The following is a 23,993-nucleotide window of genomic DNA, read 5'->3' on the forward strand; positions in this document are numbered from 1 at the left end:
CTATACGCCAACGGGCGAGAGCTCTCTCATTGGCAGAGTGTCTTCATTAAAATGCTACAGCAGTGCAGCTGCACCAGTGCAGCTTTTTAAAAGTAGACTGGTCCTTACCCAAGAACATGGAGTGAATCAGTGGCAGAATTAAAAATGGAACTCTTCTCCTTGCTCTGGGACAGGCCTGTCAAACAAACTGCCTGCATGATGGATCTGGCTGAACTTAGGTGATTTTGTGGCCTGCATGACATGTTCACATTCTCCAGAATCTAAACTGTCATTTTTTAAAAAGAGTAAGTTTCTAGCCCTTCTGGCTATAGGGCTAACCTTCCAATGGTGAAGAGAGTGTAACAATACAGTGATAGGTTTCAGAGTGGTAGCCATGTTAATCTGTATCAGCAAAAAGAACAGGAGTACTTGTGGCACCTTAGAGACTAAAATTTATTTGGGCATAAGTTTTCGTGGGCTAAAACCCATTTCATCGGATACAGTGAGGTCTCCTTCAGACAATTTGAAACAATGGCTCACTCCCCAGACCCCTATTAATCTGATTGGAGAATCAGGTCTCATCCTAATGATACTACTTCACTGTCAACATTGAGTAGTTAATCCCTGATTATTTTATTGTATGGGATGAGGGTTAAGATGGAAGTGGAGTAGCATGACCAGATGTCCCGATTTTATAGGGACAGTCCTGATTTGGGGGGGCTTTTTCTTATATAGGCAGCTATTACCCCCCACCCCCATCCTGATTTTTTCACACTTGCCCTCTGGCCACCCTAAAGTGGAGCTCACTGAGGTAGGAAATGGGAGCAGCATTGGAGAAGGAAATGCAGAGGAAAGGACAAAGGAACTCATAGGGACAGGGAAGGTGGGGAGAAATACAGAAAGGGGGATGGGAAGAAAGAGACAAAAGGTGCAGAGATAGCAGTGGTCCAACTGGGCGCAGGTTTCCTTCCCCAGTGGTGAATGTGATAAGACACTGAACAAATTGGAAATAATCACTGAATATTTAGTTACTATATAAAGGCCATATTCTCCCCTTGATCTCTGTACAAACCCTCCACTGTGCATTGTGGGGCTATATAGTCCTGAATTATAGCCTGGAACAGAGCAGAATTAAACATGGAATTTGGTTCTTTTCTCCAAATGTGTTTGATACCCCTGGTTAGGGTGACCATATTTCCCAAAGGGAAAATGGGATATTGTGTTGGGCTAGCCCAAGCCATCCTCTCCCCGACCCCCATGCAGGGCTGGCCTGAGCCACTCATCCAAGCCCTGCTTCTCCTCTTTCCCCGCCCCCTCCACACAGCCTGAGATTGCTGCTTGCCTGAGCCCAGCCTGAGCCCTGCCTCCCTCCCTGCATGGGGTTAGCACGGTTCCTCCACACCCTACTTTTTTGACAAAAGTGGGTATTTGCCCCATTTTCTCTTGGCAACTGAGCAAGTCAGCAAGAGCAAACAGGACAAGTGCTCACTTTTGTCAAAAAAGTCAGGAGAGCTTAAAAAAGGGACTGTCCCAGCCAAAACTGGACATATGGTCACCCTACCCCTGCTGCTGGCCCTGATACCTCATTGTTTGATCCAGGGTTTATTCCTTTAGTCCACTGTGCTTTGCAGTGTGCATCTGGGATTCTTGTTCTAGATCATACTGCTTCATTCTTTATGTCCCTCTATGCCACTTCTGCCAGGAGGGACCATTGCAGTATTGTTTTGAACATGCAAAGGATTCCAGTAGAATCAAAAGCTTTATTTCTGAATTTCTAGTCTGGTTCAAGAAGTGGTAAGATAGACTTGCTGCTGTTTTAAGTATGAAGAGTACTACACCTCTCTCTCTCGGCAATAGTGCCTCTATGGGAAATAGAATTAATACATTTCAAGGCTAAAAGATTGCCATATAAGGTGTGTCACACTTTTTTTTCTTCCCATCCAGTGTCTTGTAAGCTGTTTGGGACAGCAACTGTCCTTTACTATCTGTTTATCAGTGCCTAGCACAATGAGGTTCTGATCTTGGTTGGAACATGTAGCCATTACTGTAATACCAATAATATTTAATAAGAAGTCACTGGGAAGTGAAGCTTTGGCTGAAACACACTTAATTGTATTTTTAAAAAACCATAAATCAACAGCACTAAAAAATAAAAGTTTAAAAAAATATATAAATGCAAAACTGTAGTAAGCTGGAACCTAGATTTTGGTTATTCTCCAAGGATGCAGGGCAACTTGGGCTCCTGCAACTGATGCAGCTGCACTGGGCTCTGGCCTTCAGTGGCTCCAATATACTTTTTGCAATCCGTTCCACGTGCACAGACCCATCTGATTCTGGTCCCAGCAGTTCATGGCAGACAGTTAACTCCCTTCATTCCTTCTCCCGGCTTCCTCTAAGACAGTTGTTTCTTCTCCACCTTTTGGCTCCATGGAGAGAAGGCAAAAAAAATCTGTGGGGCCCCATAAATAGCTTTTCAGAAGGGGATGCAGACAGACAGGGACTTTGTGGGCATGCAGAAGGAGTTGGATGGGGCCTCACACTTGTTAAGTAATGTAGGACCCTATAAAATGTAGGGCTGTCTCTAACAAGTTGTGAATGTCTTTGGTACCTGCTGGTGAGTAGTCACTCATTTCTATTTCTCATCTAAGACTGTCCTGTTTCTGAACAACCCACTTTAAGGGATAGTTTCTAACTCATAGCCCATCAGTTATTGTATTGTTTCTGGAAAAACCCAAAACTTCGTTTCTGAGGAAGATGCCAAGACGGCATGAAATCTAAGGAATGATTCAGGACACTGGCAAATGTGTGTGAGGATAATAGGTAAGTGGGTGGACATTCATGTGGACAGGGAGAAGTACATAGTCCATATGTGTGTTGGAAGTATTAAGAGTGTTTGTTTGTGCAGGGCGTAGCAGATAATGTGAGTGTGTGTATGAGAGAGCGAGTCCGTGTGTGTTCATGAAGGGGATAGTAGGTAGTTTGTCCATGTAGGGAGGTAATGGATAGTGTGTGTATATGTGTAGGAAATAGCAGGTGGTGTTGGAGCGGGTAGTGAGTAGTGTATGTAGGGGTGTAAGGAGAGAATGAGCAGTGTGGGTGGAGAGGTAGAGTGTACTGTGTGTAGGAGCAGGGGTCTTTTGTGCACTGTCCTCTTCACACTTCCAGACTACAGCCCTGGGCTCAGTGTTCTATCTTTGCCCCACATCCTCTATTGTGGACCCCTTGGTGGCTCCCATGACATGGCCCGCAGCACTGAGCTCCTTTCTCCAGTTTGTGGTGGCACTAGATGGGTTTTGTGCCTCATCCATAATAAGCAGACTGTCTATTTAATCATTGTCTTGAGGGTTGGAAAGCTTCTGCAAAGACATCATCATCAGTGGGACTCTCATAAGCAGGTGGTGGAGTGAGTGGCTCCAGCCGCTCCAGCCTCTCTTTAGCACCTTTGACGTCATGGATATCTGAGACAAAGCGCTGCATCCTGGGGGGCAGCACCAACCTAAGGTGCAGCCTGGAGCCTGCATCTGCCTCAGAGGCGCGCCTGATGCCTGATGCCACTGAGACGCTGAAGGTCTCTGCCCCAATTTCTGCCATACGGGGCGGCTCAATGACCACACTGTATGGTGGGGGCTCCCCCACTGTTGAGGGCACTGTGCCTGAATTGGAGGTGATCGTCCAGACTGTTGGGGCTGGTGTCATTGTCACCACCTCCTCATAGGCTGGTGCTTCGTAGGCAGCATTCACCCTACACACAAAAGATAGGGATATTGACTAAATAGGTCATCGTGATGTTTATACTCTACACAGAGATAAACCCATGAGGGAGGGGATCTGAGTCCTCCAGAATGAGGGCCATGCAACAGACAATAGAACAGGTCAGCAGTGCTCAGATCATTCGTCCATATGGTCCTGTATGCCATGTCCTGCCACTCTAAATTAGAACACTGGTCCATATAATTCAATATCACACCTCCTGTTGTGCAGGATCCAAACAATGGTTCATTTAGTCTGGTAGTTCAACACTTGCCACAATGGCTCATACCACCTGTCTATCTAGTCTGGTGTCCTCCTGACCCACCAACTGGTGCTCAGCTTAGCAGACATAGCAGATTTACCAACATTTAAATCAATTAATAGGGTTTATTTTGGGAGAAAAAAACACTGCACCTTTTAGCTCTATTGTACTATATCAGACTGGCAATGGTGGGGTTTTTGAAGACAAAGAGGGAGGAAAATAAGAAATGCTGTATTTTAGTTTAAATAATAAAAGGGACTTTCTATTCCACGTTGAGTTAATAGGGGTATTTGTCAGGAGAACTGACAACCCTTGTCATTTTTATCCTAGGTAACAACATTGTAGATGCAGTTCTTCCTAATAATATTTAATCTTTAACTCTCATGAGCTATTTGCCTCCAGAATACCCAGCAGCAATGAACAATATCTGAATTTTTTTAAAATCAGTCTTTAATGTTGCCTTTATAATAATAAATAATCTTTTCCTCTTATACAGCATCTGAGGATCTGAAAGCATTTTGCCAAGATGGATAACTTCTTATTATCTCTGTTTTACAGATAGGGAAACTGAGATACAGAGAAGTTAAGGCCCAGTGTGGTCTCTATTTTAAGGTGCCTAATTATAGACAATTTGGGTCTAATTTATGTAAGTGCTGAGCACCTACAACTGTAATTGAAGCCAATAGAAGTTGTGGGTGTTCAACGCCTCTCAAATTCAGTCCCTATGTGTCTCAAGTTGGACAGTCAAAACACAGAGGCACCAAAAATTAGAGACCACTTTTCTAGGGAATAATTGCCCTGGAGATGAGGTTTGGAGAAGAGAGCAGCACAAACCCAGCTGAGATTCACCATAGCATTTCCCCAGCTATTTCTATCTTCTTCCTTGTATGGCTCATTTTGTTGCAAGACAATAGTTCTGTTCTGGCTCATTAGTGATGCTAGCATTCAGGAAAGAGTTGCAGGGAAGATTGGGGTAAGATGTGATTACTCAGGGGCAGAGAAAACTGAGCTGGATCTATGTGGCCTCTGAAATGGGCTCTGAGTCAGTGAAGGGAATACCATGAATGTGATTTCTGTGTTGTACAGTATACTTAGCCCTGTATTAACACAGGAGGATGGACCAGATGACCTCTAAAGCAGTGTTTCTCAACAACTGGTCCATGGACCAGCGCCAGTCCCTGAGATCTCCCTGACACAGTTTAGGAAGGCAGCAAACCAGTACCTGGTATCAAAAAAAATTGAGAATTGCTCTAGAGGACCCTTCCAACCCTACATTTCTAAAATTCTGTGACTTCGGGAACCTCCATATGGGAGGAGAAGAGATTACTGTGCCTCCTGGAATGGACTTTGAGTTTTGCCTCTTGGGAGAAGGGTAGCAGAAGGATGATGAAAGGGAAAGATTAAAATGGTTGTGGCTGAAGGAAGGGGTAAATAAAGGGAAGTAATAGATATAGTTGCTTACCCTGCCTGGCTCTGTCTCCTTGTGGCTGCCTGATTTGTATCCTGTGGGTGCCGATGCTTTAGGAAGCATTCCACAAACATACTCAGCAGGTAGCCAATCAGGCACACGCCTCCCACCCCCAGGAAGAAGAATCCCACTGGGTTGATGTTAGAGGAGATAGCCAGCATGGTGACCCCAATGAGAAGTGTGGCGGTGAAGACAAACAACAAAGCTTGGCGGATGCCTCTCCAATGTGACTCTACCCACATGGTGATATGGATGGTGATGGCAGGCAATGGGAGAAGGCTGGGCAGCTGGGGAAACAGAGATCTGTGGAAGATATGGAGGGGTTTTGAACATGAAACATGAGACCACAAAACATGTCAACATGGGTGCATGCCTGTGCAAATACATGCCAAGACAAGGACACACCAACATGAGAGCACACACACAAATACATGCCACCACAAGAACATGCACAACACAGGGACACATATATCAATACATGCCAACATCAATACAAGCCAACATCAATACACATCACCATGAGGACATGCTTATCCAAATATACACCAAATGTAGGAGACACATGTGCAAACATGCCTAGAGGGCAACATACACATGCACAAATATGAGGAAATTAGTGTGGACAAATGTACACATGCAAATACTCTCCTATGAGGGCATATATACAACAAATGGACATGCAAACACAACAAAGTAACAAAAGATAATGGAATGTGGCATTCCACATTCAAGTACACACTTGAATCCTTGAACACAGGCATATGAGCTGCCTGAGCATAAGCATCTGTTGTCAGATAATGTGCAATATGCAGCCATATACCTAGAGCCCTGTGTGACTACATAATTTGTATCCACATCTGATCAGTAATCTGCAAAAAATGGTCTGTGGATATCCACATCCACAGATGCGGATATCTGCAGATATAAAGTGGATATCCGCAGATTTTCAGGGCTCTACACATACCCCATGGCTGTGACCAGACTCCACTTTGATTCCAGCACATAGGCAAAACTCAGCACAAATCTTGGTATTTATTTTAAATACACTGTGACCCCTCCAAATTCCTTCCTGTTGGATGGCTCCTGCCCACCTCCATGTTCCAAGTACCCCAGTTCTCCCCACGCCCCCCAGTTGACTCCTGGGTCATCTTTTCTTTGCTGCAGGAGACAGTGATTATCACTCTGTTGTAGCCTGTATGTCACGAATACCAGGGACCTCTGTTTGGTGCTGAGGCAAAGACCAGAAGTAAGGACTTGTCCCCTCCTTTCCCCCACTTAGTGGGAAAACTCATGAGAATAGAGCAGGCAAACCTCAGGGTCAATATTTACAGCACAGCGAAATTACAGTGCAAGGATGCCCTCTATCGTCTGACACTAGCACAAGTCTACTTTAACAATTGGCCAATCCTAGGGAAACACCTGAAGGAGCCCTCTCCTTGCTTTATGCTGTTAGTGAACATTGTTCCCATAGGCCAGCCACAAGCTCATCCCAGGCTAGGGAACGCTCTCCTTATGTGAAGTCAATGCTGTATTGAACACTGCTTCTGCAGCACTCCCCTGCCAGGATGTCCTGGTCTAAGGCCACTCTCCCCCTCTAAGATCACCGCAGACTTAATTAGCAAACACTGGAGAGTTCCAGGAACATTCTACAGAGAGAGGGCCCTTGCCTCCCATGTTGCTAGTGCAGAGCCTGAGACTGAATGCTGCATACCTAGGAAATCTCTGTCCCTTTCTCCCTGGCCCTCGTCTGGGAATAGGAAAAAGACAGAAATAGTGACACAGAGAGGGAGAGAAGTGATAGGCATACAGACCCCAACGCTGGCCATTTGCCTGAACCTATCACAGGATGTTTTTTTGGTTTTGTAATCAAAATCAGATTTCTCTTTATTTAATGCTTACTCTTGCATTCACATAGATTATACAGATTCACACACCTTCGAACACACACACATACAAACCACAGATAAAAACACAGTTGCATACATACACTCATAGGCATACACTTGCATATACATGTATTCACATGCAGGTGAGTACACCCACACAGGCATGTACACATTCACAAACAGGCACACACATGGACACGTTCATGCATGTACCCAGACATACCATAGACACACCATAATATAGGCAGACAAACACATCTACTCCAAGCACACTCTCAAGTATTCTCACTTAGATAGGCACACTCATAAACAAATGTTCATACACACTTTGTGTCAAATGCCATGGCTAGATTTAAAAAAAAGAGATGGATGATATTAATGAGCATTAATAGTTGTAATTATACAAACCAGACTAGGGCTAATCAAATCTTATGTTTCAAGACATCAGGGAATATCCTCATAACATTTGCCTTTCTCTGAAGCACCTAGTGTATGCACTGTTCCAGTGGGGCTAATCCTGTGAACCTACTTACGTGTGCAGTCTCTCACTCTGTTTTACACACCTCCCTCCCCCCATAGACAAATACACAGCGTGGTATGCGTACAGTTATACCTATGCACATCTGCACTCCTGCAAGCACATATGCACATTCATACACGTTGATACACGCAGCAGTCACACAGACACACATTCTCCAGCTGCCTCCATCAAGACAGTCCCTTGCAGCAGCCTTTGTGTCATCACTTTCAGCATGCACTCACCAGAAAAAGCCTTCTGGAGCCAGTACCAGCCATGTCCTCTTGCCTTCTCTCTTCATCCCAAGGAACTATCTGTAAGCCTCTTTAGAATCTATTTCTTGCCTTCCTTTCCCTGACCTGAGGAAGAGACACTACCAAAAGCTCTTCCTTCTCTTCCCTTGACTCCTTTCACACTCTCAAGAGAGCTCTTTATATCCTGGTGAGCAGTGAATATGGGAAGGTAGCAGACCACAGGGAGACCTTGTTACAGTAGCCTGGCCTCCTTTTTCCAAGCACTGACTCCAAAGTTTCACTTCTGTGTGGTCGTCTATTTTCTCCTTTTTCCCTCCTCTCTTCTGTGCTCCTTCTCGCTCCTCTCTTCTCCTCCCCCTTCTTTCCCTTGCTGTTCTGTCCTAGCAGAGCAGGAAGCTAGCTGGGGGAAAGGGCGGGGTGTGTCGTGTGGGTGTGCTTGTGTCTGTGTTTCTGGCCCACCTCCCTCTACTAATAAACGTTCTCTCCTTTCTCAGTGAGAATTTTATTCTCTCTCTCCCTGCCCTGCAGAAAGGCCCCTGATCCCTGTCCAGGTCCAGCCCAGAAGCACCATGGCCCATACGTAAAACTTTTATGAGCTCTATGAAAATGTAAGGTATGTACCCGCATTGGTTGCTGGGTCTCACATACTAGTTTATGCCCTTTTGGACTTTAAGGACAAAAGAGGAGAAGCAGACAATCAGGTTATTAACTCCCAGAGGGCTGAAGTGGAGATCCTGCTATCATGGACACATCTGGAGATCAGGAGCACAGATATGTGGGAGGCCTGCATTGAAATCTTCCCCAAATCTAGTGATCATTTGAAGCCTTGGTAAAAAGTATCGTAAACTCTCAAACATGGATTTTCCACATGAATGGCCTCCAAAAACTGGCAGTTGCAAGGGTCTGTCTGAACTAGGAAGCAGTCCTATTGCTAACAATGATTGTTAACAATAGTTTGCCCCTTGCACTTCCTTCAACTAGAGCTGAAAAAAACATTTTGGCTGCTAGCATAGATGGAGCCAAACAACTTTCAGCTCATTTAGTTTTTGTGGACTGAGGCCTGATTGTCCTGACTTACACCTGTAGGAGAACTCCATTGAAGTAAATGGATTTACATTACTGTAAAGAAGGGACAATCAGGCTCTGGTTTCTAGCACTCTTTTTGCAAGGTTTCCATCTACAGTAAAATCTTGGTGGAGCATGATGTCTAGGGCTTGTTTACAACACAAATGATGCATTATTGACAATGATTGTCAAGGACAGGTGCAGTGTTGAAATCAGTTTAGCTGCAGTATAGGCAAGGATAAACAAATTTGAGCATTGTTTCAGAAACTACGTCAGCACAGTGGAATATGTGCACTGTAGACAAGACTTGAAGGTGACTCTGTCTCCCCTGCTGTGCCTTCACTAGAGATGTGAACCATTGCTAAGCACCAACAGGGCATTGCACCCTCACTGATGGACCACTGGAATTTTGCCACTCCCCCCATGTACACAAGTGCTCTTGTACAGCATTGCAGTAATATTTCTTTGAGCGCTTATCCCACAATTCCTGGCACAGCTCCCAGAAGTAGTGGTTTCTAGGAGATTTTGAAAAGTCTTCTGGAATTCTCAGGAAGTTGGAAATTATGAGAGAAGAGGTCAGAGTCCCAGAATTCCCTGTGAAGCTCCCCAAAGTCCTATAACTCCTTTGGTACCAGTGCCAGGAGGTTCATGGATATGTACATAGGGCAACCAGGCAAAATGGATGATATCCGGATTTCCAAAAATTCTGGACTTTTCAATAGTGGATGATGTTGAACTCTCTTCCCACTGAACAACAGTGACATTAGTGGCCCTGCATACTCACTAGTGCCATGGCTTGTGAAGTCTTGTCTTGACTACTCAAACCTGGGGAGATGATTCTTCATCTATACACCAAGCAGGTCCAGGATTGTGTTTTTCAGAGACTGAATATGAGCTGGAAATGGCTCTGGACCTGCGGTGACTGTTCAGCAATTAAGGTTGTCATTATCATATCTGCTTTCTGCATTGTGCATTTTGATGTGCAAAGTACACGGACACTTTCGTTAAAAACATGCTTTGTTATATACTTTAACACTCTAGCAGGCTGGCTGTAGACACCATAAAAATCCTTTGGACAACGGCAATGTTATTGTTATAGATTGGGTTAAACCTCTTTGAAACTGGTGGATGTAAGAATAACTCCTCATTCCTGACAAATGTAAGAAACAATTAAGTTTCTTTATGGAACCAGATAGCTGAAATAATAGGGACCTCCACCCAAAACAAAGCCACATGCAAGGCTGGAGTAGAAGCTGAACTATACAGCCCAGTGGGGTTCCTCTGTGATCTAATAAACTCCGGAGCAGGGGATTGATTGGCTTGGAGCGATGTGGCTGTGTATGAGAGAGAAGCAGAAAAAGAGAAACACCAGAGAAGCATCAGAAAGCCAAAGATACAGCCAGAACAAACACTTGGAATGTGGTCCTGAGCAAAAGTATAGAGAGAGTGAGCATTTGAGCTAAGTGCTGGCTAACGTGGGGCTTGGTGCAGTGAGCAAATACATTGATTCCTGCTGTGTTCAGGGAAACGGCAGCTTTACATTCTTTGTAAAGAAAATGGATTGCATCAAAGAAATACCTGAATCCAACTTTAATTTCTCCTTCTAATAACCCACTCAACCCTGAATTTTGGCTAGCCATTTGTTCCAAAAAGAATTAAAAGTAGAATAAATATTTCTTCTTCCCTTTTTTCTGGTGATGAAGGTGAATGCCTGGGGAAAGTTTGGGAGGGAGCAGGAAAATAAAGGGCAGGCTAATATGACGAATTATCTAGATTATTGAGAGCATGGTTTTGGGTACAAAGAGTTGATGCAAGGGCCAGTTGCTGTGTTAATGCTCTTGTTAACTATTTTTTAAATAGTCATTATGCTGCTCCATGGGAATTCTCTGTGCTTCCTAGGTTTCTCCCTCTTGGTCATTAGATATTCCTGCATTCATTCTTTGTCCTCTTACTGATATTGTTCCTGTCTTTCTAACAGTGTTTCATGCTTTTCCAAGGTGAACCTCATCCTATGTGTAACTCATAGGTCAGTGTGTGGTTTGTGTCCTACTCTAAGCCCAATCAACAGGAGAGGTGAATCTGTTACAGCACTCAGTTTGAGAGTCTGGCTCTTTAACGCAAGCTATACAGACTCACTATTGTTACCTCTGGAGATCCCCAGTTCAGTCCCCAGGGTGCTGGCCAAGATGGTGGCCATCACCTATGCTCCTCAAGGAGTATGTTTGCTCTGAGTTCCTATTCATGTCCACGTGCAGTTCCATGAGAAGACCCTCAAAATGATTAGACTGCCATGATCAAGGAAACAGCCTGCCTGGTCCTACCAGAAGGCCCACCATCTGGGATAGACACTGTACTGGGAAACAGCAGCGTTATAACCAGAGCAATTACTCATACAGTCCTTGATACACCAAAACATGAGATAAAAGTAACGCTTTTGTTCATTCTTTGGAGGCTAGCTCCTTCAAGAGCTGAAAATGGGGAGGACATACAATTAGAATCCTTAATTTAAAAAAAGATGTGGTGAGGGAGCTTATTCAATAGCAGAATAGGTAGGCAAGGGAAAAAGCAAGAGACTGGGATGCATGTGGTGGTCATTGCAAATGGGGCCACAAGGGGTTGCTTACTAGAAGCAAACAGGACCTTAGAAAATATCTGTTAGGAATCTCAGCAAATGAAAGAAGGGAGTTGTCAGAGTTAAAAAGCTGGGTACATAGGCATTAGTTATTGGAGGAGAGGCTTTATTAGATTTTGGGATAAATGGAGAACAATTTGCCATGCCTAAAAATGTAGTAGCGAGATTGGCTGACTTGTTTTATGAAAGATTTCTTGATATTGGCATTAAAGATCAGGCAGAGATGAAAGTAAGCCGGTACGGTCCAGTATGGCATACTGGCAAGAGCCAGTACGCCGTGTCAGACTGGACTGGCTTCCACGGCAGTGATTTAAAGGGCCCAGGGCTCCAGCCGCTGCAGGGAGCCCCAGGCACTTTAGAGCGCCGCTGGAGGTCCAGCAGCCGGGCTCAGGCGGGAATTTAAAGGGCCCAGAGTTCCGGCTCCTGCGGGGAGCCCCAGGCCCTTTAAAGCGCCGCCGGAGCTCCGGCAGCCAGGCTCGGGCGGGGATTTAAAGGGCCCGAGGATCCCCGCAGCGGCCGGAGCCCTGGGGCTCCCAGCCGCCTCTGCAGCTGGTAGCTCCGGGGTGATTTAAAGGCCATGGGGCTCCTAGCCACAGCCGGAGCCCCAGGGCCTTTAACTCTTGAAAGGCCCCGCCTCTTCCGGTTGAGGCCACACCTCCGCTCAGGACTCTGGCGTACCAGTAAGTCCTTTAAGTTACTTTCACCCCTGAGATCAGGGTAAAATAAAGGCTAGAATTAATAGATATCTCTGCTGGATTGTTGTTTTTATCTCTGTGGTCATGGCCTGTGTTACTTGCACATCTGTTTAATCAATATCTGCTATATAGAGTATTAATGGAATTACATAAATAGCTGGACTGAATCTGCTTAGGACTGATTGTCATGCATTCACGAGGAAGACAGGTTGTAATGCAATTGTAAATACACAGTGAGCATTTGTTTCTGTTGCTGCTGATGGCTGGCATATGGACTCAGAAATACAAACCAGTGTAAATATTTTGACCATAATAGCCAACACATAATTTCTTGTAATAAAATGCTCCTATTTTTTGCCTCTTTACATGATGATTTGGTGTTACTTTTGGCATTTTTCCTCCTTGTCTGCTCTTTAGAATCTCTCCATGTGGCATGGCTCAGCCAGCTGCTGTGGACTGAGCTGGCCACATCACCATGACTGGGAACAGTCTACCATACAGCCAAATTGAGAAGTCCATGGAAATTCCAAGACCTGGGGATTTAAAGGGGGACAGGATGGGTGGGAAAGAAAAGGCTTTGCAGGTGGTTAATACAGTGACCATGAAGGAAGGGGATGTTATGTGTAGGGGGAGACATGGACACCTCTACTCGCATGTGAAGCTGTATCTAACCTTTCATGGACACTAATGGCAGTGTTCGTGGAATCTGGAAATCTCCACCTCGCACGCGCACACACACACACACCCCAGTCAGCAAACTCAGGCCCCATTGATATGCTTTACAATAAAAAGCTACATATCTGCTGCAGAGGGTCCATCATCCCCAGATTCCTCCTCTTTGTGATAAATTGGCTTGGCTGCACTATACACTCTTGCGATCTCCCCTTCCCCTCCCACTCAGAACTCCTGTAATCCTGGCAACATACTAGGTATCTTCTGATGTGGCTCCTTGGTCCCCAGTTTTCCTAATTGGAAGTGTGGGGGGTGTTTTCTTTCCCCTGCTCCTGGCCCACCCCATGGCTACATCTCAAGGCACTTTGGGGCTGTCTAAGCATCTCCGTCTGGGTGAAAAGAGAGTCCTGATGGACTGTTTAAGTTAATCATAAAATGGGCAGAATTCCTATGCAGAGCTTGACTGATTATTCTTGGCCTTGCTATATTGTACTTTAAGGACTTTACTGTTCTCACAGCATGGCTTGCTGGTTCTGGTTATACTGAGCTTGGCCAGGATATTGCTAGTTACAAGGCTCAGTTGAGTCTGGATCTCCTCCTCTTCTCAGGGCCCAAATGTCAGCGGGCCAGCTGGCAGCCTGTTCACAAAAAGGTCTCGTCTGACCTTACATTACATGCGGTAATGGCAATCAAGAGCATGACAAACAAAGTTGATCATGGTGGAAGTGCTATTCTGGCAGAAGAAATTGCACATTGTGGACAAATGTTCCAGCTGACTTCCATGGTGTGTGCAGAGCTGTTTGTACAGGTAAGTGGCATCCAGCCAGGCAGGTCTGTGTACAGTGGAGTGCAGCAAAAAGAGCAGGCAGACCACCTCAGCAATGAGAGGTGCAGTGTGGCGCAGTGTTTTTCCCCACATGCTATTCTGTCTGCAATTTTTGTCCACACTAAAACTGGCACAACACAGACTAACATGATGGCTAGCCTTGTTGGAATCAATTCTAATTAATACACATGTCAACTGTTGGAACCCTTTCAGTGTATGGTCACCAAGTGTGGTAGAGGCAAGCTCAGGTGATCACACATTTCTTTAGTGTAGACAAGACTATCACTTCTCTCTCTCTTTCTCACAGTATCTGTCTGTCTTTATGTAATTCTTTCAGTCTCTGGGTAGTTATTCACCTCTTCTCTATTTCCTCTCACCCTCTAATTTTCCCCTGCCTCTTGTCCAGATTGCTATTAATTAACCTGCTCTTTGCAGCAAGCTCTCTTATCAAAATAGTCTGGAGGAACTTGCTCTGCTCCCTAGGGAGATGCTGCTGGCATGTCATAGATTCCATGATACCATTAATCCCTATATAATTAGAAGGGTTAATGTCACTGATGGTATGTAGAAAGAAATTACAGAAAGCCAGAGCAACCACCTTTGGGACCCATGCATGTCCAGAGGGCCTGGATCCCTTCTCTCTGTTCTGCTGAACTCCTGGGCATTCTCTGCTCCGGGAACACAGTGCCTTTGCATCTGCTGCTTCCCACCCCTTTTCTACTCCTTTCTCATAGGTCCTGCCAAGTCGGCCTGAGGGAAGGTGACTTTGCTTTTCCTTATCAGTTTATGATCCAGAAGTCATGTGGCAGCAGATGAGGTGGCAGACATGGTACTCCTCCCTCTAGGCTATCCTGAGTGAATGGGGTGGGGTAGCAGAGTCCCAACTAAATTATGCTACTCCTCCTCAGCACTTTAGAGAAGCATGTGGAATGTCAGTTGTGCTTGAGCTGTAGCCTGTCAGAGGGTGACTATTCACTTTTCTCCTAGTAGCAGGCAAACTCCTTCCTGTCCTCTGACTCACTCCAGTACCTGTGGGCTAGGTATACACACCATAAAAACCTCTCACCTCCTTAGGCAGCGAGTTATATGGGCCTGTGGTGCCCGTGTTCCCCCATATTCAGGCCCAGGTCCACCAATGTTTGGGCTTATATTTTCAGAGCCATCCTGTCCATAGGATGGACCAGGACAACCATCCCGGGCCCCACGCTTTGTGGGGCCCCGTGCTTCAGGGAGACATGGGGTCCAGGGCAGCCTGGGGGGCTAGTGGAGGGCCTGGTGATGGCAGCAGCGAGTGACCCAGTCCCAGCCCACCCCACTCCGTTCCATCCCACCCCACCTCTTCCCACCCCCTCACCGCCCCCATTCCACCCTTTCGCCCAAGCCCCCACCCTGCTTCTTTCTGGCTTCTGCCCCCTCCCCTGAGCGATGCTGGGAGCTGGTGGAGTGGAGCAGGGTGGGCTGAGGCTGGGTCATTTGCTGCTGCCAGTGCCAGGCCCCCTGCTAGCTCCCCCCGGCTGCCCTGGACCCTGTGTCCCCCTGAAGCGCAGGGCCCCCCAAAGTGCATCCTATGGAAGGGATGGCTCTGCTTGGACCCATTCTGGGCACCACCAAAAATTATGTAAACCTGGCACCCATGCTCGCCTCTCTGGGTGGTGCCTGGCCCCTTTTTGGCAGGGTCAAAGTCAGGCCATGGAAACAGAGCTATCCTCTATGTTCCTACTATATAAGGGTTAAAGCACACTGGGAGGGGCTCTAGTGTTGCAAAGGACACCTGCGCTGCTGCTGGAGCCTCGCCAGTTTTGGGGATATGCAGAAAGAGAGAGATTGCTCAGACAAATGGAAGCATTGCATTCCTAACAGAATTCCTCAAGCCTGCACATGCAGAGTTGCATTTGAGGTGAGGAGTTGCTCCAGGATTGCAGGTCTTGAAAAGGAACTAATTAACCAAGACAAAAGATTTCCAGGAATCCTCAGCACTTATCCACCCCAAGCATTCAAAATTCACGAGTTAGGCCCCAAGTTCATGAAAACAGTCCCCAAATTGTGAGATTTTACAAAAATAATGAGTGTTGAGTTCTTTTTCTTTGCATTCTGCTTTCCTAGCCTCTAGGATGCATTCAAGTCACATTTTCAAGCTTTTCTCTACAACAAAGAAATCTAGAAACCTTTTTTCTTTTAATGAAAGCTGAGAGTCTCCTGTAACCCTGGGCTCCAGGAACAGGGCTCTCAGAGAGAAACAAACAAAATATCACAAGACTTGTGATAAAATCATGAGTGCTGGCAACACTGTTGGGCCTAGTAATGACTCATCAGAGCCCAGTGGCACCATGGGATGAAGGGGATATGTACAGATATAGATTTTAATGTAGAGCCAAACATGAGCACACTGGAGAGGGGCATCCCCTCCGGGAAAAGTCAAGTAGAATTGAATATGGATAAAACCAGTGAGCTTCTACAGACACTACTCTAAAATCCAACATGATTTAAAAGAGAATAAGATCCTTTCATAGGCTCTTATGACCACTCCATGAGAATTCTAGAGCAAGAACAATAATATTTAAGTTCTATAGGACTGTTTAGAAAACCCATAAAGTGTCCCATTTTCTGTTAAATTCTACAGGACTTTTCCCGAATACATTTGTGCCAGAATCCCAAAATGAAAAGGAACTGGTGGGAAAATAATCCCTTGAGCGGGTATACAGGATTCAGATCTAACATCTCTGCAACCCAGACAAACTCTTTGTTTTACCTTTTATTATTTTTTAGCTGTCTGTGGCACTTCAGGCACTAAACATAATAGTGTAGAGTTCCCAGTTTAAAAGAACATGGGTTACAATAGATTATGAGCCAGGTTTTCTGAACAGAACAATGGTGTGCTTCTAAGTGTACCATATGGTATATGCAGACTGGCTGGGTGCTGTATGAAGTGCACAGGCCACATCCAACATGTCAGTGTCTTCCCTCACCCCTGTCTAGGGACACCGACTATCAACACCTAGTGGTCTTTCTCACCTAGTGAAACAATGGCACCCAACTTCTGGGGCCTGTGTTTACTCCTGGGTGGAATGCTGCTGTTGCCTTGGCTTCTGATGCTGGAGCTACTGGTGTGGTGCTGCGAATAGAGGGGAAACCAGGGTAGGAGAAGAGGATGGAGGAGGACTGCAGGGAACCAGTGTCAGGAGAGCTGGAGGGGACCCCTTGCTAGAAGGTGGTACAAAAGGAAGGAAGAATGGAGTGCTATGGGAAGAACAAGAAAAGTTAACCGAGGAGGGGAGAAAGCAGATAAGGGAGACACATGGTATATCTACACAACAAGTGCTAAAGTGGCACAGCTGTAGCCTTGACACTTACTATAGTTATGAAAGGGTTTTTTCCTGCTGCAGTGGTAAATCCACCCCCTTCAAGAGGCCATAGGTGGAACAGTGGAGAATTCTTCTGTCAACCAAGTTGTGTCCCACCTACAGTGGGAGTTAGGTCAGCATAGTTATGTCATACTAGGGCATGAAGTATTTTACAGCCCTGAGTGATGTAGCTAGGGCTCTCTAAATTAGGTATATAGAATATCAGAGTTGGAAAGGACCTCAGGAGGTCACCTCATCCAACCCCCTGCTCAAAGGAGGACTAATCCCCAAGCAGATTTTTGCCCCAGATCCCTACCTGGTCCCCTCAAGGATTGAGCTCACAACCCTGCGTTTAGTAGGCCAATGCTCAAACTACTGAGCTATCCCTCCCCCCAGTGTTGTTATAGCAATGTTGATCCTAGGATAGTATATAGACAAGGTGGGGGAGGTAATATCTTTTATTGGACCAACTTCTGTTGGTGAGGAAGACAAGCATTCGAGCTTATGCAGAGCTCTTGAGTTCTGTGCAGAACAGCTCTGTGTAAGCTCAAAAGCTTGCCTCTCTCACCAACAGAAGTTGTCCAATAAAAGATATTACCTTACCCACCTTGTCTCTTTAAGTTTTAGGTGCAGACCAGGCCCAACTATTGTGACACTAGGCAGCCCAGGCTGCCTTGTCACCCTGTGAGCCAGAGAGAACTATAAGGTCTGTCTGTGTCCCACAGCCCCAAAAGAGAATAGCTTTTGCATTCATATGAGTTCTGTCTCTTCTCTGTCAGAAATAACACAGATATCCCCTTACAGTTACAAGAATCCCCAACTGTTTTACAAATGATGTGTACCAGCATAATCGCCCACCCCTAAAATGCTGCCACCTCTGGGGTGGAATGCCACAGGTATTTAACAATTTATAGTAACAGTAAATAACATCTTAAGGCAGGGAATAAAAAAAGGATGGGGGGGGGGGGTAGGAATGCAGAATGTCATTATCAGAGCTGGAATTTAGCCTAGATCTATTTAGTTTTTTGGAAGATATACCTATCTCAGAACCGGAAGGGACCCTGAAAGGTCATCAAATACAGCCCCCTGCCTTCACTAGCAGGACCAAGTACTGATTTTTTTTTTGCCCCACCTCCCTAAGTGGCCCCCTCAAGGATTGAACTTACAACCCTGGGTTTGGCAGGCTAATGCTCAAACCACTGAGCTATCCCTGCCCAGAGGTGCTATGGGGAATGGATATGGGCCACATTATATCAGCTAGAAATTGACTAGGGTGACCAGATATCCCGATTTTATAGGGACAGTCCCGATTTTTGGGTCTTTTTCTCATATAGGCTCCTATTACTCCCCACCCCCTGTCCCGATTTTTTTACACTTGCTGTCTGGTCACCCTAGAAATTGACACTCCATATTTGGCAATACTAAGGTTAAGAAAAACAGCTCCACTGAGCTCTGATCCTGCATAAGAAATGTTACAGTGTTTGTCCCTTGCTCTTGAGCAAACTCAAACAGGTTTGCAAAGTTTATTAATGCCTTAAACAACTTAAATATAAACACTCACCCCACTGGGACTCTAAATCAGTGACTCCCTTGCATAGTGTGCTGCCTTCCTGGATTTTTATCAGTAGCTGACAGGCTGATTTACTACCTGGGTGGGCTGATTGATTAATTAGTTAATGATTGAACTGTGCTTTGAAGTTGTAGAGCACTATAATATTAGTGATAATGATCATTTATGGAGTGTTGTACACTTTACAAATATAGTGCAGAGTGAGGCATATTCCCTGCCCTAGAGAGTTTACAGGCTGAGCCTTACTTTCAAAGCTAAAAAAAGGGACATTTTATACTTTGGGGTAACTAACACATATGAGGTATCCTGAGGTAAAAGCACAGTGAAGACAGTGTGGAAGCAGAGAAAGAACTGACAAGAAGGGGATTGCAATGCATGACAGTTTGTTAGCAAGAGTCAGGCTAACTGTAACCCTAATAACGCGAGATTTATAGAAGCGAGGAATGTGTGAGGCGAGTAGGAAAGAACTGTGTGAGAAGTTGTTGCGACCTTGTGTAGACAATATGGAATGTAGACTAAGGGCTGGTCCACACTAACCCCCCAGTTTGAACTAAGATACGCAACTTCAGCTACGTTATTCACGTAGCTGAAGTTGCGTAAGTACCTTAGTTCGAACTACAAGGTACTTACCGCGGGTCCACACGCGGCAGGCAGGCTCCCCCGTCGACTCCGCATACTCCTCTCGCAGAGCAGGAGTACCGGTGTCGACGGCGAGCACTTCCGGGATCGATTTATCGCGTCTAGACAAGGCACGATAAATCGATCCCAGAAGATCGGGACGTACCCTAAGAGTCTACATAAGTGAAAAAAACAAGATATCAGAATGACCAATGTATAAACAAAGTGCAGCTGTTGCTTATTATTGTCTGTAAAAAAAAAAAAAAAAAAAAAAAAAAAAAAGTATAAATGCTTGCTGTAATTGTTTACCTGTGACGAGACCTGCCTAGGAGGGGGAGACCCTGTGTCCTAGTGCACTCTCTTCCTTTACACAGCTGTTAAAGAGAATAAAGTATCTGATTTGCTGTACCCAAACAAAAGAGTGAACTGTGTTATTCTCCGACAACAGGCCACTTTAGTTTTACTGTGAGGTAAACTAGATGAGGTCAACCCCAAATAGAGGAACAGGGGTGACCTTAGTGAATTTACCTGGTGGTAAAACTAAAATGCTTGGTCTTCCCTTTGTTTTTATTTCAGGATAGTTATCTGAGGTAAAAAACACACACCTTTTGTTTAGCAGTGAAGACAGGCCTAAGGCAGGTGAGACAAAGACAGAGAAGCAGGCAATTCAAGTAAGGGAGAATGTGGAGCGATTACTGATGAGGGCAACAAGGTAGGAAAGGTTCTTGGAAAAAGTACATTTTAAACACTGGCTTCACTTGAAAAGTGAGTCTGTAAAATTAGCACCTTCTGGCCTACTAGACCATCTCCATTCAGAGTTGCTGGGCTTAGTGACAACAATAAGTTTTCCCTGCTTCTTATTCCTGTTTTTTTTGCGTGCCTAGCCAGCACCGCTCAGAAAGAAGGAGATGAAGCCTATTCCTTCCCATGCATCATCAACTGAATTCATTTCTATATTCCAGTCAGTTGCACCTGTGCAAATAGGACTCCTGAGGGGTCACTCGGGGCAGAGTTTGCACAGTTGGGAAGAACCTAACTTGAATCTCAGTTCCTTGAGGCAGTTTGCAGGTTTGGCAGTTAGAAAAATGTTTTATCTCCCTCCCTGTAGAGTGAACACATTTGATCTGGGTGTAATTGAGACCCAATAAACAGGAAGTCAATGAATTCCCATTTTTACAATCACTTTTCAAAGCAGAGCTGCACTTCCTTAACACTGGCATTTTCTGACTTTGAATGCTGTTTGCAGCCCGAATGTTCTCTTAACATTGGGTTTGTTCTATGGTTTGTAAAGCTCTTCATAATGAAAGGTAATGCATATACAGATTAAATATTTATATTAATTATTATTACTGTAGAAATAAGGAAATGGCTCTATCTCACTGGGCTATCGCCTTCCCTCTGTGTTTGTTCAGCAGCACCCAGCTCTACCACAGTACAGATATTTACTACTTCTACAGTTTCCATCACCTTGGCAGGGGTCCACTGATGTTTACAGTTCCACACATTTCTTTAGGCCCTGACACACATTAGGAAAGACGAAAACAGCTTGCTCTTCCTTTAGCCATTACAGTTCGTTTTAGTTGCAGTTAAGGAATTGTTGGATGTTCCCTAACTAAACGATACAGGTCATCATAGCATTGCTAATCCTTCCTATTTCCATCCTTCACTGCAGTCTAGAAATTATTGGATGCTCCCTTTTCCAGCCATACCATCACTTGCAGTTTACGAACTGTTGGATGTTTCATAGATTCTAGGACTGGAAGGGACCTCGAGAGGTCATTGAGTCCAGTCCCCTGCCCGCATGGCAGGACCAAATACTGTCTAGACCATCCCTGATAGACATTTATCTAACCTACTCTTAAATATCTCCAGAGATGGAGATTCCACAACCTCCTTAGGCAATTTATTCCAGAGTTTAACCACCCTGACAGGAACTTTTTCCTAATATCCAACCTAGACCTCCCTTGCTGCAGTTTAAGCCCATTGCTTCTTGTTCTATCCTTAGAGCCTAAGGTGAACAAGTTTTCTCCCTCCTCCTTAGGACACCCTTTTAGATACCTGAAAACTGCTATCATGTCCCCTATCAGTCTTCTCTTTTCCAAACTAAACAAACCCAATTCTTTCAGCCTTCCTTCATAGGTCATGTTCTCAAGACCTTTAATCATTCTTGTTGCTCTTCTCTGGACCCTCTCCAATTTCTCCACGTCTTTCTTGAAATGCGGTGCCCAGAACTGGACACAATACTCCAGCTGAGGCCTAACCAGAGTAGAGCGGAAGAATGACTTCTCGTGTCTTGCTCACAACACATCTGTTAATACATCCCAGAATCATGTTTGCTTTTTTTGCAACAGCATCACACTGACTCATATTTAGCTTGTGGTCCACTATAACCCGTAGATCCCTTTCTGCCATACTCCTTCCTAGACAGTCTCTTCCCATTCTGTATGTGTGAAACTGATTTTTTTCTTCCTAAGTGGAGCACTTTGCATTTGTCTTTGTTAAACTTCATCCTGTTTAACTCAGACCATTTCTCCAATTTGTCCAGATCATTTTGAATTATGACCCTGTTCTCCAAAGCAGTTGCAAACCCTCCCAGTTTGGTATCATCCGCAAACTTAATAAGCTTACTTTCTATGCCAATATCTAAGTCGTTAATGAAGATATTGAACAGAGCCGGTCCCAAAACAGACCCCTGCGGAACCCCACTTGTTATGCCTTTCCAGCAGGATTGGGAACCATTAATAACAACTCTCTGAGTACAGTTATCCAGCCAGTTATGCACCCACCTTATACTATCCCCATCTAAATTGTATTTGCCTAGTTTATCGATAAGAATATCATGCAAGACCGTATGAAATGCCTTACTAAAGTCTAGGTATACCACATCCACAGCTTCTCCCTTATCCACAAGACTCGTTATCCTATCAAAGAAAGCTATCAGATTGGTTTGACACGATTTGTTCTTTACAAATCCATGCTGGCTATTTCCTATCACCTTACCACCTTCCAAGTGTTTGCAGATGATTTCCTTAATTACTTGCTCCATTATCTTCCTTGGCACAGAAGTTAAACTAGCTGGTCTGTAGTTTCCTGGGTTGTTTTTATTTCCCTTTTTATAGGTGGGCAGTATATTTGCCCTTTTCCAGTCTTCTGGAATCTCTCCTGTCTCCCATGATTTTCCAAAGATAATAGCTAGAGGCTCCGATACCTCCTCTATTAGCTCCTTGAGTATTCTAGGATGCATTCCATCAGGCCCTGGTGACTTGCAGGCATCTAACTTTTCTAAGTGATTTTTAACTTGTTCTTTTTTTATTTTATTCACTATGTTAGGTATTCCTTCAGACTTCTCGGTGAAGACTGAAACAAAGAAGTCATTAAGCATCTCTGCCATTTCCAAGTTTCCTGTTACTGTTTCTCCCTCTTCACTGAGCAGTGGGCCTACCCTGTCTTTGGTCTTCCTCTTGCTTCTAATGTATTGATAAAAAGTCTTCTTGTTTCCCTTTATTCCCGTAGCTAGTTTGAGCTCATTTTGTGCCTTTGCCTTTCTAATCTTGCCCCTGCATTCCTTTGTTGTTTGCTTATATTCATCCTTTGTAATCTGTCCTAGTTTCCATTTTTTATATGACTCCTTTTTATTTTTTAGATCATGCAAGATCTCGTGGTTAAGCCAAGGTGGTCTTTGGCCACATTTTCTATCTTTCCTAACCAGCGGAATAGCTTGCTTTTGGGCCCTTAATAGTGTCCCTTTAAAAAACTGCCAACTCTCCTCAGTTGTTTTTCCCCTCGGTCTTGATTCCCATGGGACCTTACCTATCAGCTCTCTGAGTTTACCAAAATCCACCTTCCTGAAATTCATTGTCTCTATTTTGCTGTTCTCCCTTCTACCCTTCCTTAGAATTGCAAACTCTATGATTTCATGATCACTTTCACCCAAGCTGCCTTCTACTTTCAAATTCTCAACGAGTTCCTCCCTATTTGTTAAAATCAAGTCTAGAATTTGTTCCCTCTCCCATCCACAGAGTTCATTGCAATCAAGCAATTATTGGATGTTCTCTGTCCTAGCAGCCCAGTTCACTACAGTCTATCAATTGCTGAATGCTCCCTAGCCCAGCTGTTCTTTTCAGTCTAGTAAAAGTAGATGCTCCCTCTCATGGGTGTATAAATTTAGGCAGAACAGTAGCTGCTCATATACCAGGGATTTCCCTACACTCCCCTGAATTTCCCCAACATACACACCCTCCCTGTTTTATGAACTAGTTATATGCAGTGTTGCCAATTTAGTGATTGTTTGGAAATTTGAATTGAAATTGAAATCTTAATACACTTTATATGCTTTTAAAGTGTGTATGATAAAATATGTGTATCTGAAAAAGTATAATAGATTTGAAAAGTATGAACATAGACTAGCTTCCTTATACAGCTTTTGTTTTTATGACAATGTCAGTGCATTCATTTCGG

The 23,993-nt window shown here is 44.6% G+C and overlaps 1 protein-coding gene across 2 annotated transcripts; it reads right to left on the reverse strand.

Moving 5' to 3' along the window:
• Window positions 1-2,024: 2,024 nt before the first annotated feature.
• On the reverse strand, window positions 2,025-18,984 carry TMEM139 (transmembrane protein 139). Of its 2 annotated transcripts, none has more exons than XM_065585225.1 (3): window positions 18,909-18,984; window positions 5,454-5,762; window positions 2,025-3,721 (listed from the first exon to the last, which is right to left on the reverse strand). In XM_065585225.1, exons 2-3 carry the CDS (start codon window positions 5,699-5,701, stop codon window positions 3,310-3,312), a joined length of 660 nt encoding a protein of 219 aa, XP_065441297.1. In that variant the 5' UTR covers window positions 5,702-5,762; window positions 18,909-18,984; the 3' UTR covers window positions 2,025-3,309. The 2 variants fall into 2 exon arrangements, with proteins under 2 accessions (XP_065441297.1, XP_065441287.1); XM_065585215.1 differs by lacking the exon at window positions 18,909-18,984 and adding an exon at window positions 8,108-8,463.
• Window positions 18,985-23,993: the final 5,009 nt, after the last annotated feature.

Source organism: Chrysemys picta, chromosome 1 (assembly GCF_011386835.1).
Source record: "Chrysemys picta bellii isolate R12L10 chromosome 1, ASM1138683v2, whole genome shotgun sequence".
Taxonomy (NCBI): domain Eukaryota; kingdom Metazoa; phylum Chordata; order Testudines; family Emydidae; genus Chrysemys; species Chrysemys picta.

Coding starts and splice junctions, on each gene's coding strand:
- TMEM139 (XM_065585225.1), bottom strand. CDS start 5,701: ATGTGGGTAGAGTCACATTGGAGAGGCATCCGCCAAGCTTTGTTGTTT. Junction 3,722..5,453: donor AGGAGACAGAGCCAGGCAGG/GTAAGCAACTAT, acceptor TTTTGTGTGTAG/GGTGAATGCTGCCTACGAAG.